This window comes from Herpailurus yagouaroundi, unplaced genomic scaffold (assembly GCF_014898765.1).
Source record: "Herpailurus yagouaroundi ecotype Mexico unplaced genomic scaffold, PumYag 77, whole genome shotgun sequence".
Classification (NCBI taxonomy): Eukaryota; Metazoa; Chordata; class Mammalia; order Carnivora; family Felidae; genus Herpailurus; species Herpailurus yagouaroundi.
Window position 1 is genome coordinate 19,354,623 of NW_024412388.1, and position 18,144 is coordinate 19,372,766.

The 18,144-nt window shown below is 56.7% G+C and overlaps 1 protein-coding gene across 1 annotated transcript; it reads left to right on the plus strand.

Annotated features, from left to right (window-relative positions):
- Positions 1 to 105: 105 nt before the first annotated feature.
- On the plus strand, positions 106 to 16,412 carry SELENON (selenoprotein N). Its single transcript, XM_040465389.1, has 11 exons — positions 106 to 580; positions 4,182 to 4,312; positions 7,238 to 7,450; positions 7,695 to 7,819; positions 8,392 to 8,529; positions 10,151 to 10,232; positions 10,622 to 10,810; positions 11,122 to 11,227; positions 12,482 to 12,594; positions 12,688 to 12,789; positions 14,080 to 16,412. Exons 1-11 carry the CDS (start codon positions 211 to 213, stop codon positions 14,248 to 14,250), a joined length of 1,740 nt encoding a protein of 579 aa, XP_040321323.1. The 5' UTR covers positions 106 to 210; the 3' UTR covers positions 14,251 to 16,412.
- Positions 16,413 to 18,144: the final 1,732 nt, after the last annotated feature.

Below are 18,144 nucleotides of genomic sequence, written 5' to 3' on the forward strand. Positions count from 1 at the left end.
GGGTGGGGTCGGGCAGACTTGGGCAGACTGCTGCGGGGAGGCGGGAGCATCGGCCCAGCGTGCGGCAGAGCCTGGGACAGACTGGAGGGGCTGTCCAGAGAGGTGACCTGGACAGAGGGAGCGAAGCTGTGACCTGGAGAGCCTGGTGGGGACCTGGGGAGCGCCGGGACAGTGCTGGGGGACAGGGGAGGACACTGGCGAAAGAGTGAAATGGAGACGGGGCCAGATGGAAGACTAGGGCAGCCTTGGGGGGTAGTGGATGGTGGATGGAGGAGCAGAGTGAAGCAGGGACCCGGCCGGGGACTGGGGCTCTGGGGTGGTGCAGAGGTGACATCTGAATGGGTGGACTGGAAGCGTCCTCAGAACTCAGGAAGCAGGTGGTGGGAGCTGCCCCCTCTGCCGCTTTGGGACCCCAGCTGGGTATTCACGTGGTGCTCAGCGGAGCCCCTTCCTCCCAAGCAGGAGTCAGCACTGAAGTCCCTGGGGACAGAAGGCCTCTTTCTCTTTTCCTCCTTGGACACAGACCGGGATTTGTACATCAGCCCGGAGGAGTTCAAGCCCATTGCTGAGAAGCTGACAGGTACCAGGAGAGGCTGGGGACTGGGGTGGGGAGCACCGAGGCATGGCCTTCAGCTTCTTGGCCACTGTGTTTGCTCTGAGCAGGAAGGCCACCTGGAGAGGGAGATGATGGGTCCTGACGGCCCTGGGATTCTCCCTGCCCTGACACTTTCTAGTTGGCGGTTTGGGCGAGCTCTTCTGGCACCGCCTGAGCCTGTTCTCAAGTGCAAATACTAGTTAAGGTTGCCTGACCCCTTCCAGACATGACTTGAAGCACTTCATCTGCGTTCTCTCTTTAATTTGCACGGTGTCCCGTGAGGTAGCCGCTGTCCTAATTCTCGCGTTTATAGTTGGGGAGACTGAGGCGCAGAGCCAGGATTAGAACCGGGGCCATCTGGCTCCAGGTCCCGCACCTGTTCACAGGTTTGAGGGTTAGAGACGGTACCTGCAGAGTATACAGTAGCTAGCTTTCAATAGGAGTTCTCACTAGTATTACTCAGTATTAAACTCTGCTTAGGTGCTGTCAGATTCCTAGCCCGTTCTAGCAATCCATTTTTATCTAATTGTAATCAGTTATTATTTTTTTTTTATAAAGATGAGGGCCTGACTCATTCTAATGAATTGTTAAATGCCTCTCATTGTCTCACCCTTGCCCCAACCGCTGTGTCCCTTTCTCTCCCATTTCTTGAACTTGGGATCTTGTTATCCAAATTGGTGGGTGTAAGTAGGTCAGTAGATGGCAAAGGCAAGGGAGAGATGCCGGCCGCTCTCGGGCGAGTAAGCACCAAGCACGTGATGGGCTTTCCGTGTCTCAGGCTGGGTCAGGGAGGTTGGCCACTTGCTGGCCCAGTGACCACAGTCCCCGCCAGAGGAGGAGGGTCAGTTGAAAAGTGAATTTGCTGGAGCAGATGTGTGTCAGTGTCTCTCAGTGACGTTCAGCTCTGTCGTGAAAGCAGATGGGCAGGTAAACGGGTCAGCCTCGTGCGGATTTGCTTTGACCTTTTCTATCTGCAGACACTTCCCTGAGCATCCACACAGCCTCCTCCTTGTCCTTTTTTATGGACAGCGAGAGTGGGTTCCCTCATAATGACAAGCTCTCTGGGCTTGAGGGCACTTTTAATTTTTTTCGCATTTATTTATTTTTGAGAGACAGAGACAGCGTGAGCAGGGGAGGGGTAGAGAGAGAAGCAGACGGAATCCAAAGCAGGCTCCAGGCTCTGAGCAGGCTGTCAGCACAGAACCCGACACGGGGCTTGAACCCATGAACCAAGAGATCATGACCTGAGCTGAAGTGGGATGCTCAACCCACTGCCCCCCCCCACCCCCCCCCCCCCGCTTTTTTTTTTTTTTTCACATAAATCTTTTTCTCCATCAGGGGAAAATAATCCCTCTCTCCATTACCTCGTAGGCCACTACGAGGGCAAAACGGAACCAAGTTTCAGGAAAACAAAAACTAAAATAATTCAAAGCCCAAAATATCAAATCTATGCAGGAAACAGAAGCGGGCTGTCTAGTTGGTACAGTTATGAGTGTGTTTAATTTTCTTTATATCTTAAAGGTTTTACGAATTGTCTGTATTGAGTCACTTGTAAGGAAATAAAACTTTTTATGAAAAAAAGCAGAAGGCCATAAGATACTGGACACTGTTATTAATAATTATCTCTGATAACAGTAAAAGAATTGAAAAAACCAGGCAGGCCTAATAAGCTTACACATTCCTATTGTTCCCTTCCTCCAAGGTTTCCTGATTGCTCTTTGGAAAGTTTTGCTGCATTGGCTTACAAATGCAGAAATAACAATGGTTCTTTAGAACAGGGGTTTGCATCAGGAGCTGCTGGGGAATGCTGATTAAAAGGGCAGCTTCCTAGGGGCGCCTGGGTGGCTCAGTAGGTTAAGCGTCTGACTTCGGCTCAGGCCATGATCTCGCGCCTCGTGAGTTCGAGCCCCGCGCAGCTCAGAGCCTGGAGCCTGCTTCGGATTCTGTGTCTCTGCCCCTCCCATGCTCATGCTCTGTCCCTCTCTGTCTCTGGATAATAAATGTTAAAAAAATTTAAAAAAAAGGGGGGGGCAGCTTCCTCATTCTAGCCCCTTAGGATTCTGGCTCAGTAGGTTTGAGGAGGATACGGGGCATCTGTAGTTTAAAAAGGCATCCTGAGTGATTCTGATGATTCCTGGTTAAGAACTGCTCCGCACGCACCCAGTTGGTCTGTCAGTAGGTTCATCAGCAGATGCCAAGCATCATCTCTGTACCACGAACCTGCCCAGGGACAGCAGCCATGACAAGACCTTCCACTCACTGTCTTTTTCCTTAGAGGTGTCCAGGGCCCCTCCCTCCTGTTAGTCACCCCTTCTGAAATAGGCTTCATTTCTCCCTAAACCTTCATCATGACTCCGTCCACACTTGAAGGGCTTGGACTTGGCTTGCCTCGGGCAGGGAAAGATCTAAGAAATCAAGTTCAGCCACTGCCACTGCAGCCCCTCCTTTTACGGACGGGGAAACAAGGCCACCCAGAAAACCAGGGAGAAGCAAGCGTCCTCTCTTCCAAACTGGCATTCTTGAGGACGTTGTAGCCGCAGAGCTTATGACACCAAAGACAGTGTCAAAGGTGGTTTGTTTCTCACTTTCATTCCTTGTTCTGATCGAGTCTCTGACAAGCGTTCGTTTCCTCACGAGGCCCCCATGACAGGGACATGCGGGGCAGCACGGTGTCGATTCCCCATGTGGGAAAACCAGAGGGGCTGAGGGATTTGCCCCAGATCACCCAGGAGATGGAACCGACAGCCTAGAGCCCGCATGCTCTCTTCTCCAAGCCCCAGACAGTAGCTTCTCTTTGGTGCTAGGATCCCGGCCGCCAGGAGAGGCAGCTGCCTGCCCACATGTTGCCTTTGGTGGGCCCAACACCAAGTTCATCTCAGACTCAGTTTGCAGAACAAGGGAGGGGGGACGAGAGTGGCCTTTCTGCAGCCAGCTTGGCCTGCTAGAGCACGGGATGGAGTCAGAAGAATTTGGTTTGAGCCCTAGCTCCATGGCAACCCGACCCTGAAACCTCTGGTAGGAGTAATATAGGTCAAGTTTATTATGGGTTCACTCTGTACCAAACCTGGTGCTACCGCTACATGAATTCTCTCATCCCGTCCTCATAACAAGCCACTGGCCAGACATCATACGGCTGCTAAGGGGCAGGATTTGAACCCACCTCACCTGGTGCCTGAGCCTTTAAGGAAACTGAGTCTTTGAGATCACAATGCCCTCAGAAGAGGGTCATGGTTGATTGTGGGTTTAGAGTAAAACAAGCCTGGGTTTGAATCCTGACTCCCCCCACTACCTAGCTGTGTGACCTTTGGGAAGTGACTTCACCTCTCTGAACCTCTGCTTTCTCATGTGTGAGATAGAGTTGGCAATGATGGTATTCTCTGCTTCTCAGAGCTCCAGGGAAACAAAAATGTGACACTTACTTGTCGTTACTTCGGTCCGTTAACTGTTACTCCAGCTCCAAGCCTGGCTCTCTCACTCACCTGCTACTCACCTGTCTCTTCTCAGGGCTTCCCCTTCCCGAGAAGAGAGGCCCTGAAGCCTGAGAGCAGGGCCCCTCTCCGGGGACCTCACTGACCATGTCTCATAGGCTCAGCTCCTGCTGCCAGCTATGAGGAGGAGCTGCCCCTTGACCCCAGCGAGGAGACGCTCACCATAGAAGCCCGATTCCAGCCTCTGATCCCGGAGTCCATGACCAAGAGCAAAGATGGGTTCCTGGGGGTGAGTTTGGGGGGGGGGGGGCGGGGGAGACTGCTCACGGGTGGGACCACAGATACAGAATCATCTGTGCACACGCACCTTCACCTCCTGAGAATCGGTCTGTGCCCTGCTTTTCTTTCCTTCTTTCCTTTCCTTTTTCTTTTTTAAACTTATCTTTATTTTTTAGAGAGAGACAGAGAGAGAGCACGCAAGTTGGGGAGAGGGGCAGAGGGAGAGAGAGAGACAATCTTGAGCAGGCTCCACACTCAGTGCAGAGCCCCATACCGGGCTCGATCTCACCACCCTGGGATCATGACCGGAGTTGAAACCAAGGGTTGGACGCTCAACTGGCTGAGCCACCCGGGCACCCCCTTTCCTTCCTTCCTTTATTAACTGCCCTCCGTGCCCCCCAGTGTGCCAGGCCCTGGGGGGTCCAGAAGTGGGTGCGGTGCTGACCCTGTTGTCTAGGACACCGTCTGGTGCAGGAGGGATAAGCATGAGCCCCTAACCCAGATGGGATCTGGGCTGGCTTCCTGGAGGAAGAATCTGATAGAGACTGCAGGAGAAGGGGGCTCAGCCAGGGGAGGCAGGGGGAGAAGGGCCTGGGCAGAGGAAGCAGCAAGAGCACTGGAGACTGTGGAGGCAGGCGCCTCACGAAGGCTCGTTACTTTCTGTAACTCGGTCTTTCCCGAGGCTGTGAGTTTCTCAAGGGCAAGGGCTGTGACCTGAACCTGTATGCATCCTCAGGCCCCTAGCCCCATGCCTGGCACCTGACAGCCGCTCTGCTGAACTCTGTTGAACCAGACCTGAGGTTCTGTCCCTTGCAGGGGGTCATAGGGTGGGGAGGGCACCTGACAAATGCTCTCCTGAGCAGCCCCGCCCCGACCTGAGGCCTCACGGCCAAGGTCTCAAGCCCACCATGGCACCGGGGCATCCCCACACCCTGCCGGCCTTCCCAGACCTCCCTCCACCGGCTTGCTCTGTTCCAGCCGCTCCAGATGTCGAGGCTTTGTTCCAGCTGTGAGCCTTCTCGTATGCTGTTCCCTCTGCCAGGAGAGGCTTTTCCTCTTTGCCCAGCCCACACCGACTCAGCCTTTCTCCTGAAATGCCACTTCGGCATGAACAAAGGTCTGAAGGCAGAAAGTGCCAGGCCAGTCACCTGAGGACAGGGAGCTGGTGCGGCTGGACCCAGAGCACAGGAGACACATGCAAGGGGGCTAGAAAAGAAGTCACCAGACTACGGAGGGCCTTGGTTGCCTGACTTTGGCCTTCATTCTGTAGCAGCAAGTTACCACAGCAGACTTGGAAATGGGAAGGTTCCCTCGTCAGATGCTCGGCAGGCCGGCAGCTGGGGAAAAATGGGAGACGAGAAGACCAGCTCTCGGGAAGGAAGAGGAGGTGGGGGTGGGGAAGCAGTGATGATCGAGAGGAAGGAAAGTGGGGGTTGGGGCTGGAGGGGTGGCTCAGGCTTCTGGCTGGTGACCAAGTACAGGGTGGGCCCTTGGCCCCATGGGACCCAGAGCAGGGAGTGGGTCTGGTGGGGAGGGCATGAGGTCAGTCTGGACGCACTGAAGTCATGGTGCCTGGGGACATCCAGGGGGACAGTCCAATAAGTGGTTGCAAACACAGGTTTGACCTGCAGAAGATCTGGGTGGGCAAGGTTGGCAGCGATAGTTGGTTGAAGCTGTCCGAGTAGATCAGTCCCCGGCAGAGCAGTGAGGACGGGGTGGGACTGGCAGGGTGCCTGGGCACAGCTGCTCTTATAGGAAAGATGGGTCAGGAGCAGTGCCCCACAGAGCGCAGCCCCCCCCCCCTTGGTGGACAGCTCCCCCTGCAGGGGTGGCCAGCCCGTGGGCAGGACCCAGCAGCAGGCAGCTCAGCCTGGCCCTGAACAGCAGGCCCTGCTTGGAGAACCTGCCTGCTCGGTCCTCTTGGGGATAGCTCTGAGAACCCCCCTCCTCCCTCCTCGCGATGAGCCTGGCCCCCCACCACTACAGAGGCGCGGAAGGGAGAGGGAGCCTGCTACTGTTGAAGACCTGGCAGCTCCCTGGTGGCCAAGTGCCACCCCCCGCCCCCCACAAGGTGCCAGGCACTTGCTGTCCTGGTGGCCACCACCTCCATGTGACTCCTGCCTGGAGCGCAGAGGGCAGGGAGGGGCTACAGAAGGTGGAAGCTGCAGGTGTTATTGGAGGATGCCTTCCAGATCCTGCCTCAGTGTTCTAGATGTGCAGACAGTCAGGCCTGCACAGTCTGACCCTCGTCCCATCCTGCACAGCAGCTCACCAGACGGAGAGGGCACCTTACCGAAGTGACAGGAGAGGGCTGAGGGACCCCAGGCATGCCAGGTGCCCAGCCACCGGGGTGCTGGCCACAGGGGAAGTGGGCACTCCCTGGGGATTGCCTTCCTGCCCCTTCTCTGTGGTCACATCCTGCTCTTTGCCCCAGAGATTTCCCCCAAGGTGGTTACCACCTTTCTCCTCAGACCTCCCCCCAAACCCTCTGCCCCCTCGGCAGGACATTATCCTGGGGAGGAGACTTGAAGAGAAGAAGGGGAGGGAGAAGGCAAGGCTGGCAGAAGGCATGGCAGGCAGGGGCAGTTGGGGTCACCAGCTGGTGCAAAGGAGGGAGGCAGGACCATGTGCCAGTGAGGCCTGGGACCGGGGCCGTGTGACTGGGCTTAACCAGGGAGAAAAGAGGCAGGCAGAACCCCTGCACAGAGCAAACCCCCCCCCCACCCCTGTACTAGCCCCGGGTGGCCCTGCTTGCCTGGGGCCTGGGCTTGGCCTGAGCAGGCCGTGGGGGTGCCGCTTCCTGGGCTGGGGGCTGGTGGAGGATGGTGGGGTGAGGTGAGCCTCGGCTCCAGGGAGACCTCCAGCCACTCATGGAATGGGGACCCCCACATCGTGGTTCTCAGCGCCCCAGGGCTTCTGCTTTCCGCTGCCCCAGGTCTCCCGCCTGGCCCTGTCCGGCCTCCGCAACTGGACGACTGCGGCCTTGCCGAGCGCGGTGTTTGCTGCCCGACACTTCCGGCCTTTCCTTCCTCCTCGGGGCCAAGTGGAGCTGGGGGAGCCGTGGTGGATCATCCCCAGTGAGCTGAGCGTCTTCACCGGCTATTTATCCAACAACCGCTTCTACCCACCACCGCCCAAGGGCAAAGAGGTGAGGGTTGCCTGTAGTGACCCTGGGGCCCTCCACCCAGCCCCAGCCCAGCCACGGCCCCCTCTGCACCTGCTCTCCACCTGCTCCGCACCTGGACCCCCAGTGCCAGGACCACCCCGCCTTCTCTCCTGCCTCCCCTTCCTCACCCCCACCCCAGGCCCAGGCCTGCAGGTCCAGAGCGGAAACTCACCTAGGGGATCAGGACCCAACAAGCCGGCACGGGTCTCCACTGCCCTCCCCTCAGGTCATCATCCACCGGCTCCTGAGCATGTTCCACCCTCGGCCCTTCGTGAAAACCCGCTTTGCCCCTCAGGGGGCTGTCGCCTGCCTGACCGCCATCAGCGACTTCTACTACACCGTCATGTTCCGGTGTGTAGTCCTCAGAGACCCCTCCTGGTCTCTCTGCCCGGCTGGGGACCCGGGGGAAGCACGGAAGGGCACAGCGCCGCGAGGGCAGGGCCTGCCTGGTGGCCCCCAGTGCCACCGCATACCACCCTCTGGTCTTGGGCGAGCAGTGTTGGCTCTCTGGGCCTCGGTTTCTTCATCTGCGGCTGGGGGTGGTGGTGACTTCCTCCTAGGAACAAGGGGAAAGCGTGGTGCTTGCGTAGCATGAGGCCAGTGGCTGTGATTGTCACCCGCCCAGAGGGGAGTGTCGAAGAGCTGTGACACCGGGTCACACCCCTGCAGAAGCTGTGAGGGCTCAGAGGACAGTTGGTCACACGTGGCCTCCAGTGAAGGCGGAGTGTGAACCGGGCCCTGAGGGCAGGCAGTGCTTCTAGGGCCTTGGGGCTTCTCCCTCCCCAGCCCTGTTCTCCACACAAGAATCTGGCCAAGGGTTCCCCAGCTTTGGCAAAAGAGCCACAGTGTGGTGGCGGTGGGGGTGGGGGGGAGGGCTGCAGCTCAGCAGGGGGCTGGTCCCAGCCAGGCTCCTCTCCCCCCAGGATCCATGCCGAGTTCCAGCTCAGCGAGCCACCTGACTTCCCTTTCTGGTTCTCGCCGGGCCAGTTCACTGGCCACATCATCCTCTCCAAAGATGCCACCCATGTCCGAGACTTCCGGCTCTTCGTGCCCAACCACAGGTGGGAGCCTGGGCCCCAGGCCAGCCCTGCACCCCACCACAGTTTGCCCCGCTCCCCACCGCCCAGCTCCAGGAGCTCAGGTGCAGGGGCCCCGAGGCCCCCTCAGTCGCTGCCCCTCCTTCACTCCCCAGAGCCACTTCTCTTGGGGGAGGCCTGGAGCTGGCCCAGGAGGAGGCAACTTGAGGTGAGCTGAGGTGGGTCATTCCATCACCTGGCAACCATGGCCCAGTTGGCCCGGACTGCCAACTCTGTGCCTGGGACCCAGGGCAGCAGCCAACAGACCCTCCCCAAAGCTGGAGCCCAGTGCCCTCATACTGCTCACAGACCTCCAAGAGACCTGTAACCACAGCTTGCTCATGTCCCCCTAGGGGAGGGCTGGCAGGTGGGCAGGGATCTGCCCGGTCAGGGTCCAGGAAGCCTTCCCAGGGGAAGAGACATCTAAGCAGAGACCTGGGGGGTTAGGAGGGTTTAGCCAGGCAGAGGGAGCAGCATGTGTAAAGGCCCGGGGGCAGACCCTCCACCACCTGTACTTGCTACCTCAGGCCCTGGGGGGTAGAGGGCAGGGGGCTTCTGGGAGAATTCCATGCCAGCTTTCCTGTGTGCCCAACCTGCTCAGGATCAGCCTCTTGTCAAGAGCATGGGACCCAGAGGGCCTGGCTTCAAGTCTTTCCAGATTCCTCCCTGACAGCAAGAGGCTGCTTAGTAGGTCTGAGTGACCCAGGACAGGGACAAGACCTTGGCTGGGAGGCCCATAGTAAGTCTCCACCATGGCACCAGTGGGTTGCATGGCTGTGGGCAAGGCCCCGACCCTCTCTGGGTCTCAGTTTCCTCATCTGCTAAATGAAGGGATAGCTCCAGGGCAAGAGTGATAGTTGGGATAGCCTGGGAACAGAAAGTTGTCCCCAGGAGCCAGAGTGGTTTTGTCTCCTTCCCCTCAGCTGTAGAGGCTCAGCCCAGGGCACACCTACCTCCCCACCCCCCTCCCGGCCCCCCAGAGTTGGAGGTGGGGGTCCCGGATTGGATGAAACAGGGCAGGGGCAAACGACCAGCCCCAGGATCTCCTGAGCCTGTGTCTCAGGAGCTGGCCACAGGGCTGGCTGCCCACCTCCTCTGGCCAGCTCCCCCGGCCCAAGGTGGGTAGTTGTCGGTGCTGGGCTGCCCTCGTGTGGCAGATGTGCAGATGGCTCATGGTGGGGCCAGACTTCCTGTGGGAGAGGGCACGCAGGGGAGGCCAGCTCAGGGAGGCCGGTGCCAGGTTTTCGCTCCTGCCCCTCTCTGTGTCCTAGGGGAGGCACTGATGATCTTTCTACCTCAGAGTCTTGAGCAGCACTGGAGACATGACCTGGAGATGTGAAAGCCCTTTGTGAACTATAAGGGGCAGGGCCAGTGGAGTGTTGTGTGGTTGCAGTGCCTTAGGCAGAGGCAGCCCAGGGACAGAAAAGGGCCCAGCCTCGGCTGTCAAAACCCCAGTGGCCCCGAGACCACTTGGGTTCACCTTGCCAGGCCTCAGTGTCCTCATCTGTAACACAGGGAGAGTTGTGTACTTCAAAGTCTGATGTATGGTTAATGGGCCTTGGTGGTGGGGGTATTCGGCCCTGGCCACCCTCTCACCTGTCCCCAGGTCTCTGAATGTGGACATGGAGTGGCTGTATGGGGCCAGTGAGAACAGCAATATGGAGGTGGACATTGGCTATATCCCCCAGGTGAGCACACAAGTGGTCCCGACCCAGGTAAGGAGACAGGATTCAGCTGCAGGGCTAGGTGTCTCAGGCGGTCCAGGGTGAAGGACAGAGCCCCTGGCAGGCTGAGGCCAACTGTCCCCGAAGCGGGATTCTGGGAAACCACCAGACCCTGCACAGAAAACCCACCAGCTGTCTTCGGCCCCCAGGTGGCTTCACATAGTAGAAGGAGCCCCTGATGGACACTGACTGTGTCCCAGACTCACTGCGGCCTTGACCAGGCCCTGCCCTTCCCAGAGTCTCAGTTTCTCCACCTTTGCAATGATTGGGATATCTTTGAGGGTCTCTTAAGGATTCTTGCCCATCTCTGAGACACCCTCAGTGATGTCAACCCCCACTGACCTCTGGGCCAGATGGAACTGGAGGCCGTGGGCCCGTCGGTGCCTTCTGTGATCCTGGATGAGGATGGCAACATGATCGACAGCCGCCCACCCTCAGGGGAGCCCCTCCAGTTTGTCTTTGAGGAGATCAAGTGGCAGCAGGAGCTGAGCTGGGAGGAGGCTGCCCGGCGCCTAGAAGTGGCCATGTACCCCTTCAAGAAGGTGGGCAGGAGTGAGGGCGAGGGGCGGGCTCTATGCGGCCAGGGCTGGGGGAGCAGCAGGTGGGTGCTAGTCTCCAGGCTGGGTACAGGGCCTGCTGCTGAGGCCACCTCCCTGCAGGGCTTGGCCAGGGGCTTCTCTTTCCTCTCTTTGGCCATTCAGAACTTGGAGGAGGCATTCCCGTGGCTCAACAATACCCTTTCTCACACACACACTCACACTACAAATACACGCACACACACACACTACACAGAGCTCCTGAACAGGACCCTAGCCTCACACTGTAGCTTCTCTCTGTCTCCACTTGGCCCCAGGTTGCCTATCTGCCATTCACCGAGGCCTTCGACCAAGCCAAGGCCAAGAACAAGCTGGTGCACTCAATTCTGCTGTGGGGGGCCCTGGATGACCAGTCCTGCTGAGGTGAGGGAGACCCTGCCAGTCTGGGGGAGATATCATACCTCATGGGGTACAGGTGGCTCTGAGACCAGCAGGACTGTCCTGTTGGAACATAGCGGGGAAGGGACTTGGGGACTACACAGGGCAGGGGCGTGGGAGAAGGGCTTGGGAGAAGGGGTTGTGTGCCGAGCTCAGAAGAAGCTGCTGTTCGCAGTGAAAGGGGCCCAGCTCGGTCATTTTCAGCGTGGAGACCTTGGCCAAATGACTTCCCCTCCTTTTTTTTTTTCCAATGAAAGGGAAACTTTATTGAGGCCCCAGAGCCTTGGGGCTCTGACAGGAGGCCGCCCTGCTGGCAAAGGAAGAGCCGTTGGAGAGGCCTTATTTGACCTTCTTCACCATCAGGTTCACGTTATGGTCTGAGACTCCCCTCCTTAAGCCTTAGCTTTCTCAACAGTGAAGGAGGGATAACATACTCACTCCCAGAGTGGTGAAGATGGATGTAAAAGTGCCTGGGCTCTGTGAAGTGTTGCACACGAGCGAGAGAAAAAAATAGTGCCAGAGGCTGGCCAGGCATTCATTTATTCAGAAGATTCACCCAAGGCCTACTAGACACAAAGATTCTGGGTGTCCGACAATGGGCCCAAAGATGAGTAAAACGGTGCCCCTGCCCTCATTCAGTCAATCGACAAACCTCCTGGGCACCTCCTGCACCAAGGCGTCAGCCTGGTGCTGAGAGTCTTCTAATAAGGAAGTCAGAAGTGGTCCCTGTCCTTGGGGAGCACGGTGTGTGCAGAAGGCAGACGTGGAGTGAATAAGTTCAAGCGTGGGGTGGGGAGCATCACCCAGGGGAAGATCCAGAGTGTGACGGGGGGCTCAGGGAAGGCTTCTTAGAAATCGTGGTTTTAAGCTGAGACCTGAAGGATAAGTAGGAATTTATCAAGTGACAGGAGGAAAAAGTGTTTGAGGTAGAACAATCCGTGCAAAGGTCCTGGTCCACAGAGTTTAAGTGGATTTAAGAAGCTGCCACTGTCTGCAAGTCCCTGGCTGATCCCCCCCCCCCCCCCCCCCCACAGATCTCCGCCCAGGATGCCAGTATATTATTGACTGCAATGGCAGCTACCCAGTATTCGGCACCTACTCTGTGGCAGGCTCTTTGAATCTGTTATCTCACCAGCATGCACAGACCGTTCTACAGCCCACGAGGTTTATTACCCAGAGAAAAGCTAGTAGGACATGGGAGCGGGCCTCACTCTTCTCGCCGTGCTGTTCCCTGAACAGGTTCAGGGCGGACTCTCCGGGAGACTGTCCTGGAAAGTTCGCCCATCCTCGCCCTCCTTAATGAGAGCTTCATCAGCACTTGGTCTCTGGTGAGGGAGTTGGAAGACATGCAGGTGAGTGGCAGGCAGACGGGAATAGCCCCGTGGGAGGCCCTGGGAGAGTGCTGGAGACTGAGGCATCAGGAGCACGCCCAACTGTCCCCACAGAACAACCAGGAGAACCCATCCCACAAGAAGCTCGCAGACTTGCACCTGGAGAAGTATAGCTTCCCCGTGGAGATGATGATCTGCCTGCCCAATGGCACCGTGGTAGGCAGCCCCCAGTATCTGCACCCAGCCCGGGCCAGGCACTGCGGGGCGGAGGAAGCAGAAAGCAAGGGCACGGACTTACAGATCGCCTCAGGCTTCAGGGCTGGCTCCACTACTTCCTGCTGGTCTCCCAGCAGCCTGAGCCTCACTTGTCCCTATCTGTAAAGTGGGAACTGTCCTGCCCGCCCTGCCTGCCCCACCAGGTGCTGGGACCCTCCCGTGAGAAGGAGGACCTCAGTAGCACTTTGGGGATGGGGCAGCCGTGAGCACGGGCCGGCGGCAGAGTGGACAGGAAGGGCAAGCTCACCCTAGACCATTGTGGCCAGCTCTGGGATGGAAGGAGGAAGCAGGGGCCAGGCCTTGTGACAAGCAGAGAGGACCAGGGGGCCCCAGGCCGAGCCAAGCTGCAAGACCCTACCTCTCCTCAGGGGCCCCTACGAGCACTCACACACTCGACACTCTCGTCAAGGTCTCAAATGGCTTTGGGAGATGGACAGTCACGAGTGCCCATTTTGCAAACATGGACACTAAGGCTCAAAAAGGTGCAGAAACTTGGCGAAAGTTGCACGGTTAAGAGATGCAGCTGGTTTTGAAACCAGGCCTGCCTGTGAGCCTCAGAATCTCCTGCCCCTTACCCTTTGAGTCCTGAGGGATGGTTAGTGTGGGACTGCGGGCCGTGGGAGGGTGACCAGCTTCCCCAGGCTGTCAGGCCGGGGAGCAGTGGGGGAGCCAGAGCTGAGTCCTGCCTGGAAGAGGGCCACTGCTCAGCCCAGCAGAGCCCGGCCGTGGCAGGGCCCTGGCCTCACAGAGCTCGGCAGACAAAACTTGGCCTGGGGACCTTGCTCTCCTGCTCGCTTGACCTTGTGTTTCTTGGCTCCTGTACTGGGCACCTGCCCTTAAGGAGCGGACTAGCCAGTGTGAGAGGCAGAGGGAGAAGCGGGCACACAGAGTGGGTCGGCATTTTGGCCCAAGGGAGTGTGGGGTTCATGGGTCACAGGAACGGGGGCGGGGGTGAAGAGGGGCCGTGGGGGGTGGGGGCGAGGAAAAGGCGGAGAAGCAGGAGGTCCCCGCCCGGCAGGTGGGGTGTGGGAGAGGTCTGCCAGCAGAGGGCCCTGTGTGCGCAGAGGTGGGCGAGGGGAACAGCCTCTGGTTGGCGTCTGCCCTGCGTGTTTGCCATCTGCCTCGGAGCGAGGACAGTCAAGGCCTGAGCGTCCCCTTTTCCTAAGAGAGCGGGAGCAGACAGGGAGCAAGAGGGGCCCCCTCACTCTCCTCACCCAGACCCTCTCCCAGGTCCACCACATCAATGCCAACTACTTCTTGGACATCACCTCCATGAAGCCTGAGGATATTGAGAACAACGTCTTCAGCTTCTCGTCCACCTTTGAAGACCCGTCCACGGCCACCTACATGCAGTTCCTGAAGGAAGGCCTTCGGCGCGGCCTGCCCCTCCTCCAGCCCTAGTGTGGCCTCAGACCATGAGAGGCCAGGCTGGACGGGGTGGGGGGGAGCTGAGGCGAAGGCCTCCAACACTGAAGACAGGCCCCTCGGGCTCAGAGCCAGCGGTCCTGGCACATTTCAAACTTCGGGCACCCCCACCCCGCCACTCCCAGGCTGCCTGTGCGGTCGGAGGTCAGTGAAGGGTCAGATAAGGGGGTGCCTGGGGTGACCGGACGGATGAACCTCTGACTCCAGCTGCCACCATTAGCCCTTTACCACCCACGTGGTTCCAGAAGCTGCTCAGGACACCAGAAACGGGACCTCAGGTCATCTCCCTGGACCTCACCCACTCAGGCACGAAGCCCAGGTCCTTGTGGGGTGAAGATCCGGGAGGCGTGGTGCCAGGAAGACAGGGCGCCCCTCTCTCCTTATATTCACCGCCCCCCTCCCCCGAAAGAAACGTTAAGAAGGCCCGGACTGGGGGCTGGGGAGAGGTTGCCAGGGAAGCACTCTTGTTTGTCTGGAGCCTTCTTCCTGGCTGCCCTCCTATGCCTGGTGTCCCCAGGGGAGTCAGTTTTAGCTGGAGACAGCCTTCTGGAGGCTCAGGGAAAAACCCTCCAGAAGAAGTCACTGTACCCCAGACCTCAGCTCTCCAGACCACTCAATCCAACCTAATGATAGGACCCCAACCCCTGATTTGGGACTTGGCTGGAAGCCAGCTGCTTGGGGAGGTTCACTGTGAAGTAGGCTTCTGCTCTTAGCAAGGGAGTCCACTGAGGAGTTTCCGAGGCCCAGGGCCAAGGCACCCCCACCTCCTACCCAGCAAGGGTCACAGTAGGACTACTGGAGCCAGCCCCCTGCCCCTCAGGCCCCAGCGCCACAGAAGTGTAGCTCAGCCAAAGAACACAGCCTCCCCCAGAGCTGTCAGGGCAGCCCAGACCCGTGTGCCCCCCACCGAATGGCCGTTGACCTTGCTTGGCCTCTCTTAAGGCCTTGGTCTATGTCCCAAGCCACTGACTACAGCCAGTCTTTTTTATACCTGCAGAAAAGTGTTTTTACGTGAAGTTTCTCACAGTTTGTAGATATTTTTGATAACCCCAACACTGAGGAGAAAGAAGGGGCGGTGTCTTCCCCCAGCAGCAGCCCCATGATGGCTGGATCTGAAATCCTAGATGGGCCCAGCTTGATGTCTTTGCAGCTGCACCTATGGGAAGAAATATTCCTCTCTTCCTTTTCTTCCAGCTTTTTAAAAAAGAAAGTCACTGTACCCCCAACCCTATCCTTGTCCTCCACTCAGGCCCATGAGGGTCCCTGGGCTTTCATTAAAGCCTTGGAGCCAAACCTCCCCAAACCCTGCCCCACAGGGGCTCACTCTTAAGCCTGGAAGAGGAAGGCAGACACTTGCTCAGACCACTCCCGGGCCTCCCATATGCTGAGTACCCCTGCCTGCCATTGAAGTATCCATACCGAGCCTTCTCTCTCGGGCACTCTGTTAACTTTACTTCTATTTTCTCATTTAATCCTCACAACCTGTGAGGAGATATTAATCGATCCCATTTTGCAGATGAAGAAACTGAGTCTCAGGGAAGTGAAGTGACTTGCCCAAGGTCACTGAGTGGTAGAGTTGAGATTCAGCCTGTGTCTTGATTTTGGTGTTTTCGTTTTGCACTGCACCCCCACCTCTCTCCCCTGCCCATTTTCACTGAGGTGAAAAAGTTCAAACCAAAATGTCTCAGTCCCCTCTGATCCCCAGACAAAATGAGGCATGAGCCAGCAAGCTCAGCCAAGTTCTTTGTGTCCTTTCTGGGAGGCAGTGCTTCTATGCCCCTTAAAGGGAGGGAGGGCACCGAAGTCTGTCTCAGTGCTTCCTGGGGTGGGTGGTAGTAGCCAGTCCCATGAGCCACCCAGTGTCAGCAGAGACTCCACCTCCCTACCCCACCCGGCAGGCTCTTCCCCTCCATGGTGGTCCAGGAGGGCCCACCCCACACTGTGCAATCCTTGTCCCTTGTAAGGCGCTGGTTGCTTGGGCTTTCTGATCTTCATCTCATGCCTTTTCCTGACCGCCCCCCCCCCCCAACTGTGCCTTGAAGCTCATGGTGGGGGAGGGCCCTAGCTGCCCTCTTGTCACCCCTCTGCCACTTCTCTCCCCTGTCCACATGTCTTATAATAAAATTGGAGAGACTAGGGTGGTTCTGCCTTTCCTTTAAGTAGGATATTAGTTCTATCCTTGGTCTGACTCCTCTTGTGAGATTGGCTTGGCAGATGGGCAAGGGAGCATGGCTGGAATGCCTTTAGGGACTCAATTTTCTGTCACCAGAGGGCTCGTGATTTTTTTTTTTTTTTTTTTTTTTTTTTAGAGAGTGAGAGAGCATGAAACTGAGGGGACAGGGGGAGAGTTAGGTGGGGACAGAGAGAGTCCCAAGCAGGCTCTACACCCAGCTCAGGGCTCGATCCTGAGACTCTGGGATTATGACCTGAGCCGGAATCAAGAGTCAGATGTTCAAATGACATACAGGCGGCCCTCAAGTGATGTTCTTAAAGTAAGTTTGTGATAGACCTAGTTAGTAGAACTTACTACTATTTTTAGAATCTGATGTTCTGTGTTGAGATTCTAAAGTTAATTACACATTGTCTTAGAAGCAGAGCCTGAGACAGGCATTAGATAATTTTTTTGAAGGATTACACTTCAGGAAAAACCTGTATAAGGAGTCAAGAAAGGGTGCCTGGCTGGCTCAGTTGGAGGAGCATGGGACCCTTGATCTCGGGTTATGAGTCTGAGTCCCATGCTGGGTGTAGAGATTACTTTAAAAAAATTAAAAAAAAAAAAAAAAAAGCTTTAACATTTTTTTTTTTTTAATTAAAAGAAGGAATGACAATGGGGAAAAGAAAAATGTTAAGCAAGGATAGAATCTCCAATCCGAGCCCTAGAATGATCACAGGCGAAAGGTTCTGGAACACAAGCCACACCACAGAGTAGAACCTGCCTTTTGTACCCTGTGTTAGTTGTTGATTTGGAGGATGAAGTAACTTCGCAGGTTAGAGCCTCTGTTCTCCCTCTTATAAGTGCAATTTTCCAGAGAAGGGGGCAGCTGTGTGCAGCCAACACAGCAGCTGGAGGATGGATTCGCTGGCAGGGTAGAGGAGATCTGGGTTGAGCACCAAGACATCCGCCACCCCTAGAAGAGACAACTGGGGTGAAACTGCAAGATCTGCAATTGACCAGGAGAGAGAATCAATGATTAATTTGCCATCCTGGAAAGAGGGCTGGACCTGGAAGTCAACCTTCATCATTTGAAACATGGTAAGGATCAGGGTGGACAACTCTGAGGTCTCTGGCCAGGACAGCTATATAATTTGCAGGATCCTGTGCAAAATGAAAATGCAGGGCCCCTTGTTTAAAAATATATATAATATAAAATTATATATATGTATATATTTAAATTTTATTACATATATATTAATTTCAGGGGGGAAGATAGCAGAGCATTAGAGCAAGCACGGAGTTCTGAGCAAGAGGTCCTGTGTGACTGCCCAAACCGGTCCCCGCTATGAAGCCAGCCTGTCCCTGGCAGCTGGGACCAAAGAACTGTGGCCTGGGAGCCAGGCACTGCTGTATACTGAGGTCACAGGAGGGCATGCGACCCAGGCCTGGCTGCCATGAAGACCAGGACCAGGACGGTGAGGGTTTAAGAACAAAGAGGGAGTGGGTGAGTGACGCTGGAAGGAATGTGGGTCTCTTTCCCAATGCCTCTGGGGTCTTGCCCATCAATCTCCCATCTCACTGAAGCTGCCTTGTGTAGATTGTGAGATATATAACGGCTAAAATAGAAAACATTACAAAGAGCCAGATGAGAAAGAGGCCTCTTCCTGCCGGACAGAAGGCTGTAGAGGGTCTTGGCTGGGAAACATGAGGTGTGA